This window comes from Maniola hyperantus, chromosome 1, assembly GCF_902806685.2.
Source record: "Maniola hyperantus chromosome 1, iAphHyp1.2, whole genome shotgun sequence".
Taxonomy (NCBI): domain Eukaryota; kingdom Metazoa; phylum Arthropoda; class Insecta; order Lepidoptera; family Nymphalidae; genus Maniola; species Maniola hyperantus.
This window is the reverse complement of record NC_048536.1, coordinates 908,691-929,990: the sequence shown is the minus strand read 5'-3', so window position 1 is coordinate 929,990 and position 21,300 is coordinate 908,691. Positions and strand designations below refer to the sequence as shown.

The window sequence follows — 21,300 nt, the reverse complement described above, 5'->3', positions numbered from 1 at the left end:
CAATTGCTAAACTATGGAGATAACCCCCTTTATCTCCAAAGTTTATCGAAAAATTAAAAAAGAAAAGAACAGTATTTTTTTCAACATTTTGATCAGTCAGTCAGTAAACTTTAGTATATAAGAAGATCCTATAATAGATATTATCGTTATCGACACGTGCCCATCTATCACAACATATGCCCTTTCGCCGCGATCGCCGACTTTCTAACGAGTCACGTTCTCACGCCGAATTCGGCTAACTGGGATAATCTCCCTGCACACACACTGTTCCGGGTGTTGAACGCTCTGGTTACTCGCGGCATACCACGGCTGGACATCAGCCACCTCGTCAAGACATAAGCTACTAGCGTGCAATGTTATCCATATCTATCACAACATACGCCCTTTCGCCGCGATCGCCGACTTTCTAACGAGTCACGTTCTCACGCCGAATTCGGCTAACTGGGATAATCTCCCTGCACACACACTGTTCCGGGTGTTGAACGCTCTGGTTACTCGCGGCATACCACGGCTGGACATCAGCCACCTCGTCAAGACATAAGCTACTAGCGTGCAATGTTATCCATATCTATCACAACATACGCCCTTTCGCCGCGATCGCCGACTTTCTAACGAGTCACGTTCTCACGCCGAATTCGGCTAACTGGGATAATCTCCCTGCACACACACTGTTCCGGGTGTTGAACGCTCTGGTTACTCGCGGCATACCACGGCTGGACATCAGCCACCTCGTCAAGACATAAGCTACTAGCGTGCAATGTTATCCACATCTCCCTTTCGCCGCGATCGCCGACTTTCTAACGAGTCACGTTCTCACGCCGAATTCGGCTAACTGGGATAATCTCCCTGCACACACACTGTTCCGGGTGTTGAACGCTCTGGTTACTCGCGGCATACCACGGCTGGACATCAGCCACCTCGTCAAGACATAAGCTACTAGCGTGCAATGTTATCCATATCTATCACAACATACGCCCTTTCGCCGCGATCGCCGACTTTCTAACGAGTCACGTTCTCACGCCGAATTCGGCTAACTGGGATAATCTCCCTGCACACACACTGTTCCGGGTGTTGAACGCTCTGGTTACTCGCGGCATACCACGGCTGGACATCAGCCACCTCGTCAAGACATAAGCTACTAGCGTGCAATGTTATCCACATCTATCACAACATACGCCCTTTCGCCGCGATCGCCGACTTTCTAACGAGTCACGTTCTCACGCCGAATTCGGCTAACTGGGATAATCTCCCTGCACACACACTGTTCCGGGTGTTGAACGCTCTGGTTACTCGCGGCATACCACGGCTGGACATCAGCCACCCCGTCAAGACTTAAGCTACTAGCGTGCAATGTTATCCACATCTATCACAACATACGCCCTTTCGCTGCGATCGCCGACTTTCTAACGAGTCACGTTCTCACGCCGAATTCGGCTAACTGGGAGAATCTCCCTGCACACACACTGTTCCGGGTGTTGAACGCTCTGGTTACTCGCGGCATACCACGGCTGGACATCAGCCACCCCGTCAAGACTTAAGCTACTAGCGTGCAATGTTATCCACATCTATCACAACATACGCCCTTTCGCTGCGATCGCCGACTTTCTAACGAGTCACGTTCTCACGCCGAATTCGGCTAACTGGGATAATCTCCCTGCACACACACTGTTCCGGGTGTTGAACGCTCTGGTTACTCACGGCATACCACGGCTGGACATCAGCCACCCCGTCAAGACATAAGCTACTAGCGTGCAATGTTATCCACATTTTTTTTTTAAATTTATTTATTCAACTCTTTAAATCTAGCATTACAGGAAATGGTCCTAATGCACTAGATTAAGCCTTAAATATTATCTAAATCTAATTAATATATTAAACTAAAAATAAAAAAATCTTATTTATCACAACATACGCCCTTTCGCTGCCATCGCCGACTTTCTAACGAGTCACGTTCTCACGCCGAATTCGGCTAACTGGGAGAATCTCCCTGCACACACACTGTTCCGGTGTTGAACGCTTAGTTTGAGCTGTGCGTTGATAGATCAGTCAGTCAGTCAGTCAGCTTTTCTTTTTATAAAATATATGGATAAGTAAGCATAGATTCCCGCAATCTCCTATGACTTACAGAGGTACCACGACCGGCTAGTATTTGGTCTGTAAACAGCGCCCTAAATGCCCTTCGTGATGGTGTTGCCTCACGCGTGTAATAATTATATCAATGCGTGTGGTCAAACATACACATACAAACATACACGTATCTCCGATCGTTCGACACTCTTGCTGATAGGTCACGTTCAGTCCCAATACTAGCATGTAAGTAAACTTCCTTGTTACTAAGAAAATATTTGAAAAGGCCTATTTTATACTTATTCGTAGATGTTAAGCAAGTATAAGTCCCGCAAATTCCTATTGCGCTGGAACCATGTCTCATTAACATCGAAATGACGTCATTTTGACGTCAGCCGAAATAAAAATATACTATCAGCTCGAAACTTCAGTCTAGTGCTAACGTCACTAAAATGGCGGCCACGCGTATTAGCATTTAGCGGGACTTATACCAACTTATATCTAGCCTTTTATGCCTATGCACCATACAACTATAATGATTTCGGTAAGTATAACATTTGAATTTACAAGTCAGGGATGAAGATTCGAGGAAGAAAAAAATTAAAAACTTTTTTTTTTCGTGAGGAAAGTCTATCATAGATACCACCCAGCCACGGACACTCCTGCCAACTTAAAAACCTCACGAAATTCTGCGAAAAAAATCTACGAAATCCTCACTTGCTGACGACGGAGCACAAGGGACAGGCAACTCCTCGTTACCAAGTCAGCGGATTTCCACCAAAATAGACCCAGTCTGGTGCACTTCGACCGTCCGTTGTGCCAGATCCTTCTTTCCACGCACATGCAAACTGTGGAATCAACTCCCATCGGCGGTGTTCCCACTAGATTACAACTAGGGTTTATCAGGTGGGTCACCTGTTCGTTTGCACGCTATATCTATTTAAAAAAATAGATAGGTAAATAGTCCAGTTGAACCAAAAGCTTTTTTGTATTTCGTAACATAAGACAGCCGAACAAAAGATCAGGCAAGCAATTTGATATAGGAAAAGGTTCAAATAAAGATGTAAGATAAAATTTATTGGTTCCATTTCTCATCAGACTATCCGGAAGCTTTACCCAGTTAAGGCAGTGGTCTGACAGCCGCGCCGCCGGCGAGAAAACGACTAACTATCGGCGATTTTCTCTCTCAAGAAACGCACAATAAATGTACATTCCGAAAGAGATGCATCTATCAAAAGTTGCTCTCTGACTGCTTACACTGCCGGCACGACTCGCTTTACTAGTTTTGTGGCTGAGCGACGAGCTTACAAAAATAAACTCGCTCGGCGATATTCGTTCAGCGATGCTCGCTCGCTTGAACACGTGTAACGCGCGCGCATGTTTGCACAATGCGGACTGAGCGACCGCGGGCGAATGCCGCGAGTAATCGCTCGTCGCATTGCACACTCGCTTATAGCCCGGCGACAAAACTATAGAAACTACACACTCGCTTCCCGCTGATCGCCAACTCGTTTATAGTTTCTCGTTCATCGTCGGCGGTCGGGCCACTGCCTTACCCAGTTAATAAACGTCATCATAGAAACTTTCTAACTTACGACAATGTATCACCTGAAGACAATGCCATAAATTTTTAATGTCAGGAGCACTTAAATATGACTTTTACAGCACACAGCATTTTGTGCCGTATTCGTTTGTACCTTAAAGACTATATTCTGATATATCGAATTTTAATTATAATTTGGTACACAATAAGTTTCCTCTCTCGTAAAGCTTCGTATACATCACACGAGTTACTGGACCGGGAAACTCGACCAAGAAACTTTCAGTATAAAAATGATCACATATTTTTTAAAGAGGCAAATTTCTTCTTGGATTAAAATTAAGAAGAACAGGCAGAATCATCTGGACTCTGGTCATGTCTGACTATTGCAGTAATTTGGCTGTGGGACTTAGATAGCAGATATCTCAAAGATATCTCAAATTAGGTGAACATCAAAGCAAGGCTTTAGCAGTAACATGTGGTGTTCCACAAGGTTCTATTTTAGGCCCGTTACTTTTTTTGGTCTACATTAACAACATCCAAGAATTAGGATTGCATGGTCATTTAACTCTCTATGCAGACGATACCTGTTTGTTCTATTTTGGGCCATCTATTGGAACTCTTATTAGTCAAGCTCAAGAAGATTTAAACACTTTGTCTGCATGGTTCAAATATAATCTACTAACGATAAATATTTCAAAAACATCCTACATAATCTTTAAAGCTAAAAACAAATTAATTCAATCGTATCAACCTCTTACAATTGACAATACTCCGTTACATCAAAAACACAACGAAAAATACCTTGGATTAAGATTAGATAATTATTTAAACTGGAATACTCAAATTGAACATCTTAGAAGCAAATTGGCAGCAATGACTGGGTCCATCAGAAATCTAGCACGAACTATACCACGTGAGCTTCGTTACACTATCTATAATACACTAATTAAGCCTCACTTAATGTACTTGATTGAAGTCTGGGGAAGTGCTGCCAAGACAAGATTAGCTCATCTACAAACTGCTCAAAATAAAATAATAAAAATTCTTTTCACATATCCCTTTCGAACACATACTAAAAAACTTTACATCGACACCAAAATTATGAACATTCATCAGTTATATATATACAACACATGTATTTTTGTTAGGAAAACTATAAATAAAACAATCCACACAAATATCACATTTACAAAAATTAAAACTAAAACTCGTCGAGCCAGTTACCTTATCCTACCCAAAACTAGAACAAATTATGGCAGAAAAACCCTTACCTATGAAGGAGCTAAACTTTATAACCAAATACCTGCACACATAAAAAATGTACACTCATTCAATGCATTTAAAACTGAATTAGCTGCTCACATTATGAGTAATGCGAATCACTTCGACAAATGCATTGAATGAGTACCTAAATGGCGAATATTTGTAAACTTTATTCTTAGAATTAAGTTCTCATGTAAGTGACTTTGTCTTTATGAGAATAAACTTCTTTAAACCTAAACCTAAACCTATATATTGTCAACTGCAAAAAGAAAACATACTAATTTGATAGACAAATAAAACTAATGGTGATACCGTCAATCAAGGATAAAAAATACGCACGACATACGGCATTTGAATTATAACGTTATTAATGTGATAATGCCAGAAGACTTTAATATACCTAAATAAACAGGCATATCTAACACATCAAAAGACACATTTTACTCAAGACAGTAATAGCACTAGGCACCTAACTTGTTTCTCGGCTTCCTGCGACTCGTCTAATGTCGTACGTCAACCTAGTGGGGGAGTCTTTCAATACTGCATCTTCCGGTGCGAGGTCACCATTCCAGCATCTTGGGACCCCAACGTCTATCGGTTGTACGAGCTATAGCCTATATGAATATAGCCTATATATAAATTATCTCTGATGGCCTGCCCATTGCCACTTCAGCTTCGCTACCCGTTGAGCTATGTCGATTACTCTAGTTCTCCTACGGATCTCCTCATTTCTGATTTGATCTCATAGATAAACTCCAAGCATAGCTCTCTCCATCGCCCACTGAGTGACTCTGAGCTTTCTTATGAGGCCCATAGTTAGCGACTCGGATCCGTATGTCATCACTGGCAATACGCCAGTCATCACTAGTCAGGTTACAGTTCTTTTATTTCAATTTTTCTGTAGTCGGTTAACAGTTTTTTAGTATTTTATTTTTGGTAGACTATCTTTCACTTATCCACTTGAAATCGATCAAACTCCCATTAATACGTACCGAGCACTGGCTAAGTATAAAGTGTCCCTTATAATGCACGAACAGGAATGATATACGCGCATTACTCGAAATATTTTAATGACAAAAACGATGATAGCCGATACACTTGTTATGGGAACCGGCCAGCTCCCGCTCGTTATTTCACGGGTATCTTTGTCCGATGACGCTTTGATTGCCGTACGTAATAAGGGACATTACTGCTGTTACTGTTGTCGAACACCATACGTGTAGTGTATAAATGATGGTAGATTATGTCATTTGGCCGAAATTATGGCCATAATTTTCCTGTACGAAAAAGGACGCTATAGCATTTTTTTTCTTTGGATCGACCTGCAAATTGAAATACATAATTATGTATATTTTCAAAATACATTTGGCTCCTATGGGGTATGATCTATCACAGAATTGCTGATTTTTTGTTCAAAATTTGACATCATATTGACAAACTATATAAAACTCAGAAACTTGGCTCTTATATAGCCGTCACCAAACTGTAAGAGATGATACAGCCTAAGGATATCATGGATGAAGAGTGTCAGGTATTTATTGATGAAAGTACCTACCGTAATTTTACCAAATATTGTTGATAGCCACCACCCGTTTTATGGTTATGATCGTCCAAATTTCAATTTTCCTATTTGTAAAGACAACCTGACTACTATAATATCTCAAATCGCAGACAAATTTATGGCAAATAATCCGTATTCATATTTCTTAACGTCGTGTTTGAATGGCGCCTGGACAGTCTAACATGATCACAGTATAAGGAAAAACGGTGACCGATCAAATGACAAAAAACAAATGACAAAGTTTCATTTCCCAAACAAATTTTGGCAAAATTATGAATCGTTTTATGATCGTTATAAAACTTATGTTTCTACAAATAATTCATTTGATAAAACAAATTACCAGACAAATTGTTATTTCATAAAATATCATTTGACAAACAATTGATTTCTTTAATCGTGTTAATTAGTAAAACAACATATCGCACTTTTTTTTTGATAAAATGAATTGTTTGATAAAATGAACTGTTTGATAAATGCTTTAAGAATTCACCAAATCTTTTAAATGTCGACCGGGCCGACGGAAGAGACCGCTTACTATAATGGGGGGTCTCTTTCCACCCAGAAAAAAGGAGCCCCTCCTCGGCTCCGTCGACGGGCCCCGGTCGACGAGAAGAGACCACCACTATGGTGGGGGGGTCTCTCTCATCCCCCCCGCTCCCACCATCAAGAGCGAGCGAAGCGAGCTCGGGACTTGGGGCACTCCGACTCGGAACGGTTAGGTTAGAAGGGGATGGCGGGGTCTGTAAGACCCCGCCATCCTCTTCGTGGGTTATTTCTTTTTTTACCACCCAGAAAAAAGGAGCCCCGCGAAGCGGGGCTCCGTCGACGGGCCCCGGTCGACGAGAAGAGACCACCACTATGGTGGGGGGTCTCTCTCATCCCCCCCGCTTCCACCATCAAGAGCGAGCGAAGCGAGCTCGGGACTTGGGGCACTCCGACTCGGAACGGTTAGGTTAGAAGAGGATGGCGGGGTCTGAGACCCCCTTCGTGGGTTATTTCTTTTTTTCGCAACCAGAAAAAAGGAGCGCCATGATATTATTGCTGCGTTGCATAGGAGTTTGCATATGTATGCAAAACAGACTTTTTGTGTGTTTTTTGTTAATTAGTTATTTTATCAAATAATAAATTTATCATCTATTATTTTGTAAAATCGCGAATTTGAAAAACAAATTATTTGGTGAAATAATAAATTTTTAAATGATAATATTTTAACATTCAGCAAATTTGGAAAGTTAAACATTTGTGAATAGAATATTTGTCAAATGATCTTTTGTAAAATGATATGTTTGCGGTATACGACGTTTGTGATTTGATTAGTTTTTCAAAAGTTTTTGGTGAACTGATAATTTGTCATACGTTTTTTGTCATTCATTAGTGAACCAGGAAAAACTCAGTAGTCCAACGCCTTTGAGCTCGTGGTAAAATAAATGACGACTACGTCAACCTTTCAACATAAGCCAGAGAATGACAGCTCACCTTGCAATCAATCACGATCGCAATCACCTCTGATTGGTTGACGCTCGCTCACTATTGGCTACAATGCATTGTTGCAACAAGAATCGCACAAATTCATTAAAATTGGGTCTGGTCTGGTGGGAGGCTTCGGCCGTGGCAAGTTACCATCCTACCGGCAAAGCCGTGACGTGCGTAAGTCGCTTGATTTAGCGTTCCGGTGCGATGCCGTGTAGAAACCAAAGGGGCATGGGTTTATTAAAAACTGCAACACCCCTTCCAGGTTAGCCCACTTCCATCTTAGACTGCATCGTCACTTACCATCAGGTGAGATTGCAGTCAAAGGCTAACTTGTATCTGAATATTAAAAAAAACAGCCAATGAGAACAATTGAGATTGTAATAGTAATTGATACAGGTTTTACGAAAACGACCTACAGTTGGGGCGCACTTATTTACCGCATGATTGCTTTGTCTAGAAGGCTTCGTCGAACCTCTTTACGTTATATCAAATCCTTACTCTGTGACACGATAGTTACAAAATGTTACTATCAACTTCCCGCCCAACCGGTCACGAAGAAATTACCATTTCACTCGAATGTATGCAAATATATCTGTTAAGACGTAACGAGTAACAAAACCTGTGTTCTATGTTGTACACTATTATTACACACGTAATTTATTACTTTGAACCAGAGTTACCTACTGTAGATGTGAAGTAACGTGTAATTTCTCCTTCCTTGGTAGATCCAAGGCCTTTATCTATATCTATACTATAGGTAATATGCCTACGAAGCTTCTCCTCATGAAGAAAATTAGCCATTTTTAGGGTTCCGTACCTCAAAAGGAAAAATGGAACCCTTATAGGATCACTTTGTTATCTTTCTGTCTGTCCGTCTGCCTGTCATATGAAATTGGGCCGGTGGGTAGGTTTTATAATACAAGTAAAGGAATAAATTCGAAAACCGTGGATTTGTGGTTACATCACACACAAAAAAATTAAAATGTGTTAATGAACAAATAGGTACATAATTAGTATTTTCAATTTTCAAAGTCAGAAGTACCAAGTGGGTTATCATATGAAAGGGTTTTACCTGTACATTCTAAAACAGATTTTTATTTATTTTTATGCATATAAGTTTTTGATTTATCGTGCAAAATGACGAACAAATACGACTGCAATACGGAACCCTCAGTGCGCGAATCTGACTCGCACTTAGCCGGCTTCCATACCTCATAAGGAAAAACGGAACCCTTATAGGATCACTTTGTTGTCTGTCTGTGTTTCTGTCTGTCTGTCGGTCTGTCAAGAAACCTACAGGGTACCTACTTCCCGTTGACCTAAATTCATGAAATTTGGCAGATAGGTAGGTTTTATAGCACAAGTAAATGAATAAATCCAAAAACCGTGTTTTTTTTTTTTAAATTACCAACATAAAGAATGTTTAACAAATCCAATTTAGACACAGCAAAAAACCACGAAGTTTTAAAAAGTGTGTCATTCCGTCTACTTCTTAATACATAATAATAATAATAGTGTTTCTATAAACAATATAAATTGTTTATAGAAACCCTTATTACATTACATTTCATACAAAAATGGGGATCATTACAATTTGTTAATATAATAGGATTTTAGCTTATATTTTAAATTAAATCTAGTTAGTTCATTTCTAAATTTGTTATCTAAATTATTTATAATTTGTCGTTATATCACCGAAAAAAACATAACAGTACAGGATATTTTGTTACATTCAGTGCCACTAAAACCCCGATTTTACCAGGCACTGCGTGAAGGAAGCAGGTTACCTATCTACTAGTTTTAATTTTAAAATCATCGTATATGTAATCCCACTCAAATCATCATAATTACAGAGTTTTAGGGCTAGTAAAAGCTACTTATCTTCCCAAACGATTTTATCTGCGCTATATCTGGCAAGTTCACTTGCTTCATAACTAATGCATGTGTAAATCTGGCTTTACGTAATGCTTAATGACTCTATTAATTTTTAATTGAATTATAAAATGTGCTTAATGCATCTCATTACTTTTTTAGAGATTCGTTGTAAAATAAGGAACCCTCACAGTTTTGTCCAGCCCGTCTGTCGGTCCGTCCGTCAGTATGGTCACGGTCACCTAAATATGAAAATCTCGAAAATCTAATACATAAAATGAAACTGTAACTGGAAATAACTTTAATCGGAGGAAACAGGTATTATCGATATCTAGAACCCAAAACAATTTTTTTTTAATTCTTTTCTGTCTGTCTTTCTGTACGCGCATCACGCTAAAATTACTCAACGGGATAAAAATTGGAACAGTAGTAGCTAATCCTCGGGGGTTAACATAATATAGGGTAGTTTTTATCCCGATAAGAAATAAGATTCCATGATAGGGGATGAAAGTTTTTGTTGATTTTACTCCATAATTCGGTCGAATCTGATTTTTTTTAATAAAGTTACGAAAACTAGATACCTATCTTTTTCTTACTTGATTGAAGATGAAAGATGAGAAAATAAAAATCTGAAAAGTTCTCAAATAAAATTTAATATTGATCATTCTCTACCACTACACAGTACCTACATACCTAAAACTCTGAAGTCTGAACAATCAAACTTAGTCATTCGCTGCGGTTTCGCTTGATTTATCGTCTCCAATACAAACAATAATTTAATTTCGAAATATATTTTCTAACTACTCGGGTAAGTGACCTGTGATTCAGTAGACATCTTCAATACCAAAAATATCATGTGACAAATCAGCAACAATCTATTTCGAACCTTACCTCTACGGTTTAAAGTAGGTTATCGATATTTCAGTCGGTGAGATTATGATCTTTGGCTATTTGTCATCGTCTGGTCTAAATCTGTAGTCGGCGACATCGACCCCCTTCCCTGGTGCGTCTCTTGTACTATTTGTTCCACGCCCCCTACTTTCAGCGCTCCATTGATCAGATGTTGAAGGAAAGCATAACTTAGCCTGAAAAATCCTATTACAATGTAAAGGATTATTTGAATGATAAGAAAGCTTGGGAATGAGTTGCTTAACAGCCTTGTGTTAGTTCTAAGCGATTTTGTAAAGTGGTGATAAAAAAAACCGGCCAAGTGCGAGTCTGGCTCGCGCAACGAGGGTTCCGTACTACAGTCGTATTTTTTTGACATTTTGCACGATAATTCAAAAACTATGATGCATAAAAATAAATAAAAATCTGTTTTAGAATGTAGGTACAAGTAAAGCCCTTTCATATGATATCCCATTTGGTATAGTAATCTTACTTTGAAAGTTGAAAATCGCAATATTTGTTCATGAACACATTTTAATTTTTTCTTGTGATGTGACCACAAATTCACGGTTTTCAGATTTTTCCCCTAATGTCTGATATAAGATCTACCTACCTGCCAAATTTCATGATTCTAGGTCAACGGGAAATACCCTGTAGGTTTCTTGACAGACCGACAGACAGACAGACACACAACAAAGTGATCCTATAAGGGTTCCGTTTTTCCTTTTGAGGTGCGGAACCCTAAAAAAAGAATACCCGGCTGAGTTTGTTGTAGGTAGGCGAACCCTCGTAGCTTTAGTTTTAAGTACGTATTAATTATCACCACTATAAATATCATACAAATAATAAATTTAGGTATGACATTCAGGAAGCGTAAAATTTTACCAATTCTAAATATCCATTTGAGTTTAGCATTCACATTAGCTAGACTTCCTGACTGATCGGATCTAGAATTAATTTTGGTTAACTGCTAGTAGCAAGTATAATCAGCTAGTAGGTACTAGATCATAATAATCCATGAAATGTTATCATTTAGCTTGTGGGCTATTGATCGATGAATCATATCTGTTGGGAAAACGAGACATTTAACAGATTGAGGAAACAGCCATCAAATCAATATAAAAATGTAACATGGTAGGTAAATACAGACTCACTGACACAAATCACAACCCATATTATAAATGTGAAAGTGTGTATGTTTGTTGGTTTATTGTTTTGTCCTTCAATCACGTCGCAACGCGGCAACGGATCGACGTGATTTTTCCATGGGTTTCAGACCTGGAGACTCTCGAGGTCAGAAACACAGGACATAGGCTACTTTTTATCCTGGAAAATCAAAGAGTTCCCACGGGATTTTTAAAACCCTAAATCCACGCGGACGAAGTCGCGGGCATTAGCTAGTGGATAATATTTTTTTTTTTTTTTTAATTTTTTTTTAATCCATGAAATGTTATCATTAAGCTTCTGGGCTATTGATCGATGAATCATATTTATTGGGACAACGAGACATTTAACAGATTGAGGAAACAGCCATCATGGCAGCCGACCGGAGTTGTATTTCCAAGTCATTATAAGATAACCATCAGACCACTTGGATCCAATTTGTTTCACGTCTTATCCCATTGTATAATCAAATGGCGATAGATAGCCATTGTGATAATTCCTATTAGCCAACTGTAAACCTGGAATTTAATATTTATGCCAGATATATATATTTAAATCAGTATAAAAATATAACATGGTAAATACTAAATACTGACTCACTGACACAAATGAAATATAAAAAAATACATACGCTCTACGAAAAAAAATCTGTATATATAAATATTTTTTTTTTTTTTAAAAGAATATTAGCCATTTTTTTAAATGACTAATATTCCCCTTTCCTCTCCAATTAAGCGTCAAGCTTGTGCTAGGAGTAGGTACGACAATAGTGCAACGGGCGGGGTTTGAACCGTCGACCTTTCGGTTTTCAGTCCACTCCTATACCGGTTGAGCTATTGAGGCTCACAAATTCAAAGTCCTGACTGACTGACTGACTTATATATCAACGCACAGTCTAAACCGCTGGTTCTACAGACTTGAAATTTAGACGATGTATTCTTTGTTAAGATTAGGTATCCACATTCCACTATACAAGGATTATTTGAAATTCCTCCCCTAAGTGGGTTAAATGGGGATTAGAAATTTATGTAGTCCACGCGGACGAAGTCGCGAGCTTAAGCTAGTCTGTATACCTACATAAAAGGAAAAGCTGATTGAATGACTGATCTATCAACGCACGGCTCAAAAACCACTGGACGGATCAGACTGAAATTTGGCATGCAGATTTCTATTATGACGTACCTACTCATCCGCTAAGAAAGGATTTTTGAAAATTCTACCCCTAAGGGGGTAAAATAGCGCGGGGTCTAACCGCGAATAGGAAACTGAAGTCCCGAATACCACTTAGACTTTAAAATGCTTAATAACAATTATTATTTTTATTGGATAGGTGCCATTACGATTTAGTATCGCTTCGCACAAAACGTGTCAATTTCAATTAACAGTAATTCGACAGTGAGACAGACAGACAGACATATTCTACGTTGACATGTATATAGCGCTAACCAATCAACGGCGATTGATCGGAAAGTGGGGCACCAGACTTTTGACTTTATCAATAAGTAGATATTTATATTTTATATACTTACCTAATTAGACCTTAAACGGTCGGTAAAAGTTGCTGGTTGATATTTTATGTCAACTAATGGATTAGATTTATTAGGGTTCCGTACCTCAAAAGGAAAAACGGAACCCTTATACGATCACTTTGTTGTCTGTCTGTCGGTCTGTCAAGAAACCTACAGGGTAGGTACTTCCCGTTGACCTAGAATCATGAAATTTGGCAGGTAGGTAAGTCTTATAGCAGACATTCGGGGAAAAATCTGAAAACCGTGAACTTGTGGTTACATCATACAAAATAATTAAATTGTGGTCGTGAACTAATAATTAGTATTTTCAATTTTCGAAGTAAGATAACAGCTATATCAAGTGGGGTATCATATGAAAGGTCTTTACCTGTGCATTCCAAAACAGATTTTTATTTATTTTTATGCCTCAAAGTTTTTGAATTATATTGCAAAATGTCGAAAAAATACGACTATAGTACGGAACCCTCGTTGCGCGAGCCTGACTCGCACTTGGCCGGTTTTTTTCCTGATAGTTAAATCATTACCTAAACCTGACAGAACAAAATAATTGACCAGAGTAGATAATTTATTTCTTACTCTAACATTTTTCATTTCTTGACGAAATGATACGTAAGTATGTATTCAATACGAGACAAAAACTGACTTGGCAGTTTACAAATTACGGTGCCAATAAGGCACAAGGCACACCGACAGAGCCGAAGTGAAGTGTGGCATGAAACTACTTTTTTTTATTTACTTTGTCATAAAGACGGAGGTGGCGCGGCGAGTCCTTCGTGTTTTGTTTTCAGTCACAGAATATCTTTATATATAAAATTCGAAGTCCTGACTGACTAACTGATTTATATAATATATCAACGTACAGCCTAAACTGCTGGACTTAGAAGCATGAAATTTTAAAGGTGTGTTCTTTCTTTAAAGAGTAGGTATTCAATAAGAAAGGATTTTTCGAAAATCCACCCTTAAGTGGGTTAAAAGGGGGATGGAAGTTTGTATGAAAGTCCGTCATTTTTCAAGTTATTTGCATGAAAATTGGTATTTGGGGTTTCGGTCACAAATGAAGAAACAGGTACGGTTTTAGGGGTTTTTGGAAACTTAACCCCCACCACGATTTTCTAAATTCCACCCGAACGAATCGGGGCGGGTCAGCTAGTATATATCTAAATATATCAAAGGAAAGGTGACTGACTGACCGACTTAAATATATCAAAGGAAAGGTGACTGACTGACTGATCTATCAACGCACAGCTCAAACTACTCGACGGATTGGGCTGAAATTTGGCATGCAGATAGCTATTATGAAGAAAGGACTTTTGAAAATTCAACCCCGGAGGGGGTGAAATATTTGAAATTTGTGTAGTACACGCGGACGAAGTCGCGAGAACAAGCTAGTTATGTATATTATTATAAATGGGTCAGGGCGGCAGGTTGGGAATATTATTTTTATTATTCATTCAATAAATATAACAATAGATAATTAAAATAATATAAAATAAATAAAATAGTTAATTAGCTTTTAAGGTTTATTGTAGTATTGTGATCAAATAAAAGTTTTCTTTCTTTCTTTCTTTCTTTCTTTCAATAGCACATGTAACATATCTACTCATGTGCTGCAACCTGCAACCTGGCAGGGTTGGAAGCAGGAACGCGTGGCTAATCGGCCGAAACAATGCCCTTCCACGAAACGCCCTACCTGTCCAACTGTCCGGGGCCGTGCAGGGTGGCCGGAGGTGTCCGGGGGTGTCCGGAGGTGTCCGGGGGTGGGCCGTTTTGTCGACTCATCCAGTATTATTGAAGTGCGAACTGCTGTTACAATGTTCACAATACAATGATTGATTTCAAAGGTAAAATTGATTTGAGAATCATCATCATCATCATGAGCAACCCATCCTCACTACAGAGCACGGGTCTTCTCTCAGGAACTCTTTGATTTTCCGAGATAAAAAACCTATGTCCTTCCCCGGGATGCAAGCTATATCCTGTACCAAATTTCGTCAAAATCGGTTGAACGGATGGGCCGTGAAAGGCTAGCAGACAGACAGACAGATACACTTTCGCATTTATAATATTAGTATGGATAAAACAATAAACATTGTAAGTGACAGCTATCGATCACGGCGCTATGCGCTATCTCCCGCGCGCGCTATAAATACACCATACGCACAATGCGCACGCGCACACGACGCGCAATAAATAGCCCAACACTATAATAAATACACAACTTACAATAATGAACATAATTCAGCATATGAATAAGAAATCAATTTATTAGAAAGCCACCCTATTAGCTTGGAAGAGATATCTAGGAACAGTACCGGTAGTACAAGATTTTACGTCTCACCAAACCAAACCTTGAATTGAAGTCAAATATTCAATGCCACTGATTTAATTTCGCAATGTTTCCGCTTGGCGCGCTGGCTGTAGAAGTGTAGACAAACTTGAGCTTTAAAACAAGGCATTTAAGATCCAGTTTACTGTAACGCGGACGTATTTCGACTCTCGAATTTGGTTTGGTTTGGTGAGACGTAAAATCTTGTACTACGGGTACAGAACGCGGCCGAAAGTATAATGTACCTTTAGAAGGAGCAAATTTGTAGAGCGTTGTCCCTGTCATTGAGACCGACAAAATCATCATATAGGTATGAGCGACAGAGACAACGCTCTACATAGCCGAAATGTCATTCTAAAGGCCGATGTACCTACGAGTACATCACTTTCTGCTGCGTCCCTACTGTACAAAATGTATTTGCAAGAGACTCAAAGTTTATTCTGAAATATAATATTTATCTATATTATATTAAGTTTTTTTTTTATTCATTATAGGTATACGCTTGACCACAATCAAACCTGATGGGAAGTGATGATGCGGCCTAAGATGGGACGCGTTTACCTAGAAGATGCCTATTCACTCTTGTTTTAAAGATACCCGGGTTGTGATTGGTAGGAAACATGCAAAGTATAACATATTAACTAATAATGAATGTTGAATCTTTAGAGAGTCTATTTATTACCTACTAGCTTATGCTCGCGACATCATCCGCGTGGACTACACAAGTTTCAAACCCCTATTTCACCCCCTTAAGGCGTTTGTGCACTCATCCGTATTTGGTTCGTATCCGTGATTCTTCGAAGTGGCCGTCATACAAATACGTATATTCGATTCGTATTTTTTTCACGGATCCGTAAAATCACGGATCTGCGAAATCACGGATTCCGTAAATGTGAATTTTGGCAGATTTCACACACCTCTGAGAACATTATAGAGAGCTCTCAGGCTTGCTGGTTTCCCCACGATGTTTTCCTTCACCGTTAAAGTGTTTTGCTGGCACATATACTTAACTTCGAAAAGTTAGAGTTGTATGCCCGGGATCAAACCCTGGAACCCCCCCCCCCCCCCCCCCCCCCCAATAGGAAGCCGATACAGTTCTTGCAATTCACGAAGGCGAGTGAACTTTACTTGTGGTAACGTCGTTTACAAGTGTGCTTGCATGTCGGACCAATCAGTCGCGCGAAAACGCACACATTTAGTATACCTACCTTATTGATGCCGATACGACCACATGAGCATCTCGCCTTCGTGAAATGCGAAAACTATAATTAATAAGCTATCTATCCACGATAGCTCTACTAAGGATAGAGATTTGTGGTAGCTTGTATGGAGTTTATGCCAAATTTGTATCTTTAGTAGAGCAAATCGTGGATGGATAGCTTTTATAATTTCGGCCGTTAACCACTAGGCTATCACCGTTTATTCGATCCATCCGATAGATCCGATCACATTCCCGGAATAGGACGGTGGCTATATTGGGATGAACTGTTATCGAGCTACGATACGAGATAGTACGCTGACGATAGTCGGTAATTGATTCCAGATCCCATTACAGATGAGGAAGTTTACTCTGGTGTCGTGAACACTGAATCTGATTGTATGGAAATCTGATCCTGCGCCTATTAGGTAGGTAGGTACCTATTTACCGTACATCGCCGGTTAATGATGCCTTTAAAACCTGCTTAGAACTGGTCCGTCTAAAGACTGCACGTAGAAAATGACTGGCAGCAAGCCACTGGCATAAGGTCAGCTTTACCTGCCCAGTACCTCGTGCAAATCTGCGGGCCAACATATGTTGCCTCGGACCGACAAAGGCTGGCGCTAAACTTTAAACCCCATGACTCCTTTCTAAATAATATCTGTCCCGGCTGTACTTACGTGTTTAGTCGACGACGTTAGCCCGACTAGTTTTGAACCCATCCGGGGTCCTTTTTCAAGGGAGACAGATTCCTATTTCCATCAGGCATGATCGAAGTCTCTCAAACGCAAGTCCATCGTACAAAAAGCCTTCCCAGACCGTTAGTTTACTCGAGTACGGGTTGTGAAGTTGCTCTACACGGGACATGGATATTATGTGACGCCTGCAATAGGCCGGGAACCGGGCAGGACTCAATCAAGTTATCATCTTGTCACTCGAGATCCAACGGTCCTTTATTTTTCATTCTTGTCACACAAAACTTTTGTATTATACTAATAATAGTATGCTTTTAGGCTTACTTCTAGTGAAATGGTTCATAAGGTAAGTATCTCTTTTTACTCTTTCATTCTTTAAAATTTCATTGAGCTTGATTGTACCTATTGTTGTATGTATGATATGTAAATATTCAACACCATGTTACTTTGAAACTGAGTATTTTAACGGAAATCTGGAAAGTCACAGACAGGTATTAGTTCTTAGAACGTTTCTACCTACAAAATTTCATTGAGCTTGATTGTATTGATATAATAATATTATGATATGTACCTAATTATTCGAGAACATGTACCTACCGAAAACCCAAATACCAATTTTCATGCAAATAACTTGAAAAATTACCGACTTTCATACAAACTTCCGACCCACATTTAACGCACTTAGGGGTGGAATTTCGAAAAATCCTTTCTTAGTGGATACCTACTCTTTACAAAGAATAGACCCTCCAAATTTCATGTCTTTAGGACCAGCGGTTTAGGCTGTGCGATGATATATATGTCAGTCAGTCAGTCAGGACTTTTAATTTTATATATATAGATTTCAACGGAAATCTGGAAAGTCACAGACATAGAATATAATATTAGTTCGTAGAACGTCTCTACAAAATTCTATCGAGTTTAATTGGTTAATACATATTTAAAGGAGGGCCAAACTACGTTTGTATGGAGCGCGTGACGGACACACGGACCAGGAAGCGGGCTCGTATGACACAGGCACGTCCCATCTTCTGGGAAACTAATGGTGTACCGAGATGCTGTTTACATTGTAATGTACACTTTGCCGCTTAAGGGCCGGACTCCGGGATAGACGCAGGGAATTGAACATAGGAGTTAAAGGACCTCACGCACTAGCGGACACGACCACGGCCAGTGGTTTTAATCAGTAGGTACCTACCCTTATTATAAATGCGAAAGTGTTGGTTTGTTGGTTTGTCCTTCAATCACGTCGCAACGGTGCAACGGATTAACGTGCTTTTTTGGGTATAGATAAAGACCTGGAGAGTGACATAGGCTACCTTTTATCCCGGAAAATCAGAGTTCCCACGGGATTTTAAAAAACCTTTTTCAGCTAGTTAATTATAATCTGGGTATCTTTAAAACAAGAGTGAATTGGTATTTTCTAGGTAAACGCGTCCCATCTTAGGCCGCATCATCACTTTCCATCAGGTGTGATTGTGGTCATGCGTGTACCAATCTTTGGAACTACTGAACTGATTTTAAAAATTCTTTCACCAGTAGAAAGCTACATTATTCCTGAGTGACATAGGCTATACGGGATCTTTAAAAACCTAAATCCACGCGGGCGAAGTCGCGGGGACCAGCTAGTCTATACTAATTTTATAAAGAGGTAATGTCGTTAAGTTTGTTTGTAGGGGGTAATCTAAATAATATATAAAAGGAAAAGGTGACTGACTGACTGATCTATCAACGCACAGCTCAAACTACTGGACGGATCGGGCTGAAATTTGGCATGCAGATAGCTATTATGACGTAGGCATCCGCTAAGAAAGGATTTTTGAAAATTCAACCCCTAAGGGTTTGAAATAGGGGTTCGAAGTTTGTGTAGTCCACGCGGACGAAGTCGCGAGCATAAGCTAGTAATGAATAAAAAAGGTTCCTATAGAATTAAAGTTACCTGGTTTCTGATGTCGATGCTTCTTCCCTTTTCCAGCCACCGCTGCCGCCAGCAGCATCAGCACCGCCGCACGCCACCACATCCTACAGTCTACACCATCACACCACTTTGCACCACTTTACTACCTAGCTGATGTTTACACCCAAACAACTAAGTGTGTACTAAGTCACTGCATTTCAATACGCTTGCTCTTGGACTATGTTTAACTAACGTAATATTTTTAGGGCTCCGTAGTCCGTACCTCGAAAGGAAAAAAGGAACCCTATTAGGATCACTTAGTTATCCGTCTGTCTGTCTGTCAAAGAGTTTCTTTTTCTTAAGAACGCGTGGAGGTATAAAGTTGTAATTAATATCAAATAGGTCTAATTTGGAGCAATACAAAATTCAAAAGAATACAGAACCCTCGATGCACCAGTCCGTCTCGCACCTTACCGGTTTTTAAAGATTTTGGGTAGGTATGTTTGGCTATGTATTATTAAACAAAGTAGGTTTTTATGAACCTTGAAATTAGCCAAAAGGTTATGATAGAAAACTTTGTGTTTTAATATACAGTAGGTACAGTAGGTACAGTACACACTTGAATATGAAAATAATTATAAAATTATAAAGTTAGCAGTTTTATTGGTTACCTGTATTAACTTACACTTGAAAATTAGCAAAATATTAAAATTTTAACACAAATGAACTAATTTAATTCAAATAATGTCACATAAACGAAAAAGTTCATACGAAAGCTTCGCGAATTAAAGATCGCAACGAAATTTCTGCGAAATAGTTAACAGCACCAAACGCGCCTCTCTCTACAGAGAACGGGATGAAACTGAATTAAAACTTTAAAAAGCTCGAGATGCCGGCTCTACCGGTAAACGAGCTTTCGACTCTGTGTTCAAAAGCTCAACCTTAGCATTGATATTAAAAAAACTTACACCAATAATTATTGAGGAATTTCTAGGTACTTAGATAAACTGAAAATGTTCACAAGAATTTTAGGTATTTAATAAACTTGAAATTACTATTTAATTATTATTTAAAGTAAGTTTAATATTTTTTTAAACGCAAGCTCTACTGGTTCTACTTGACACTTCGAGTTCAAACTACTGCAGGCTACGAGCTTTGTACAAAGCTTTGCTTACGTGTCACTAAGCAGTTCTAACGCTTTTCGCTAGATGGTGTTGTAATGAAAGTTTAATAGTAAACATTGATTGTTTTATTGTCGTTTTTTATAAGTTTTCTTTATATCATCGTTGCCACCAGCTTGACTAGAATTGCTTTTGTGGAGTTATAAAATAAAATAATTTAATCTTAATGCTCTTTTCCTATACTAAAATTAATCTATTTTCGTTTCAAAATCTCCTGATTAAACTTACTAGCAATATTTATGACAAGCGAAAAAAGCTTATATAAACTGCTTTGAAAAATCTTGCAATATGTACCTACCTACTTATTAACTTTTAAATTATAGTTAATAAGTATAACGCATTTTATTTACTTACAATTTCGAAGTTCTAATTTTCCGTTAAAAAAGTAGCACCCAATGAACGGCTTAAAATAGGCTAAGAGTCGGTCGAAGAAAGTCCAACAAAAGGTCTACAGGGATATTTGGGATGTTAATAACAAGTCAATAACATACGAACAATAAGCCAAAAATGTTTAATGTCATATCGATAAATTTACATTGCGTTTATCGTTAACACCAAAATCTGGACACCCACGACACGCGGCGTGGCGCGCCTTCGACTAAACGAGTAAAAATTCACCTAAAAAAATCTTCGCTAAAATTAAGTA

General features: G+C 39.0%; 1 protein-coding gene across 1 annotated transcript in view; it reads right to left on the bottom strand.

The window, feature by feature from the left end:
- wb (wing blister) overlaps positions 1-19,807 on the bottom strand; it is a 222,021-nt gene extending 202,214 nt beyond the window's left edge. The window contains exon 1 of the mRNA XM_069501061.1: positions 19,516-19,807. Within this exon, the coding sequence (XP_069357162.1) occupies positions 19,516-19,597 (82 nt within the window). The 5' untranslated portion in view covers positions 19,598-19,807. The remainder of the gene's footprint in view (positions 1-19,515) is intronic.
- Positions 19,808-21,300: the final 1,493 nt, after the last annotated feature.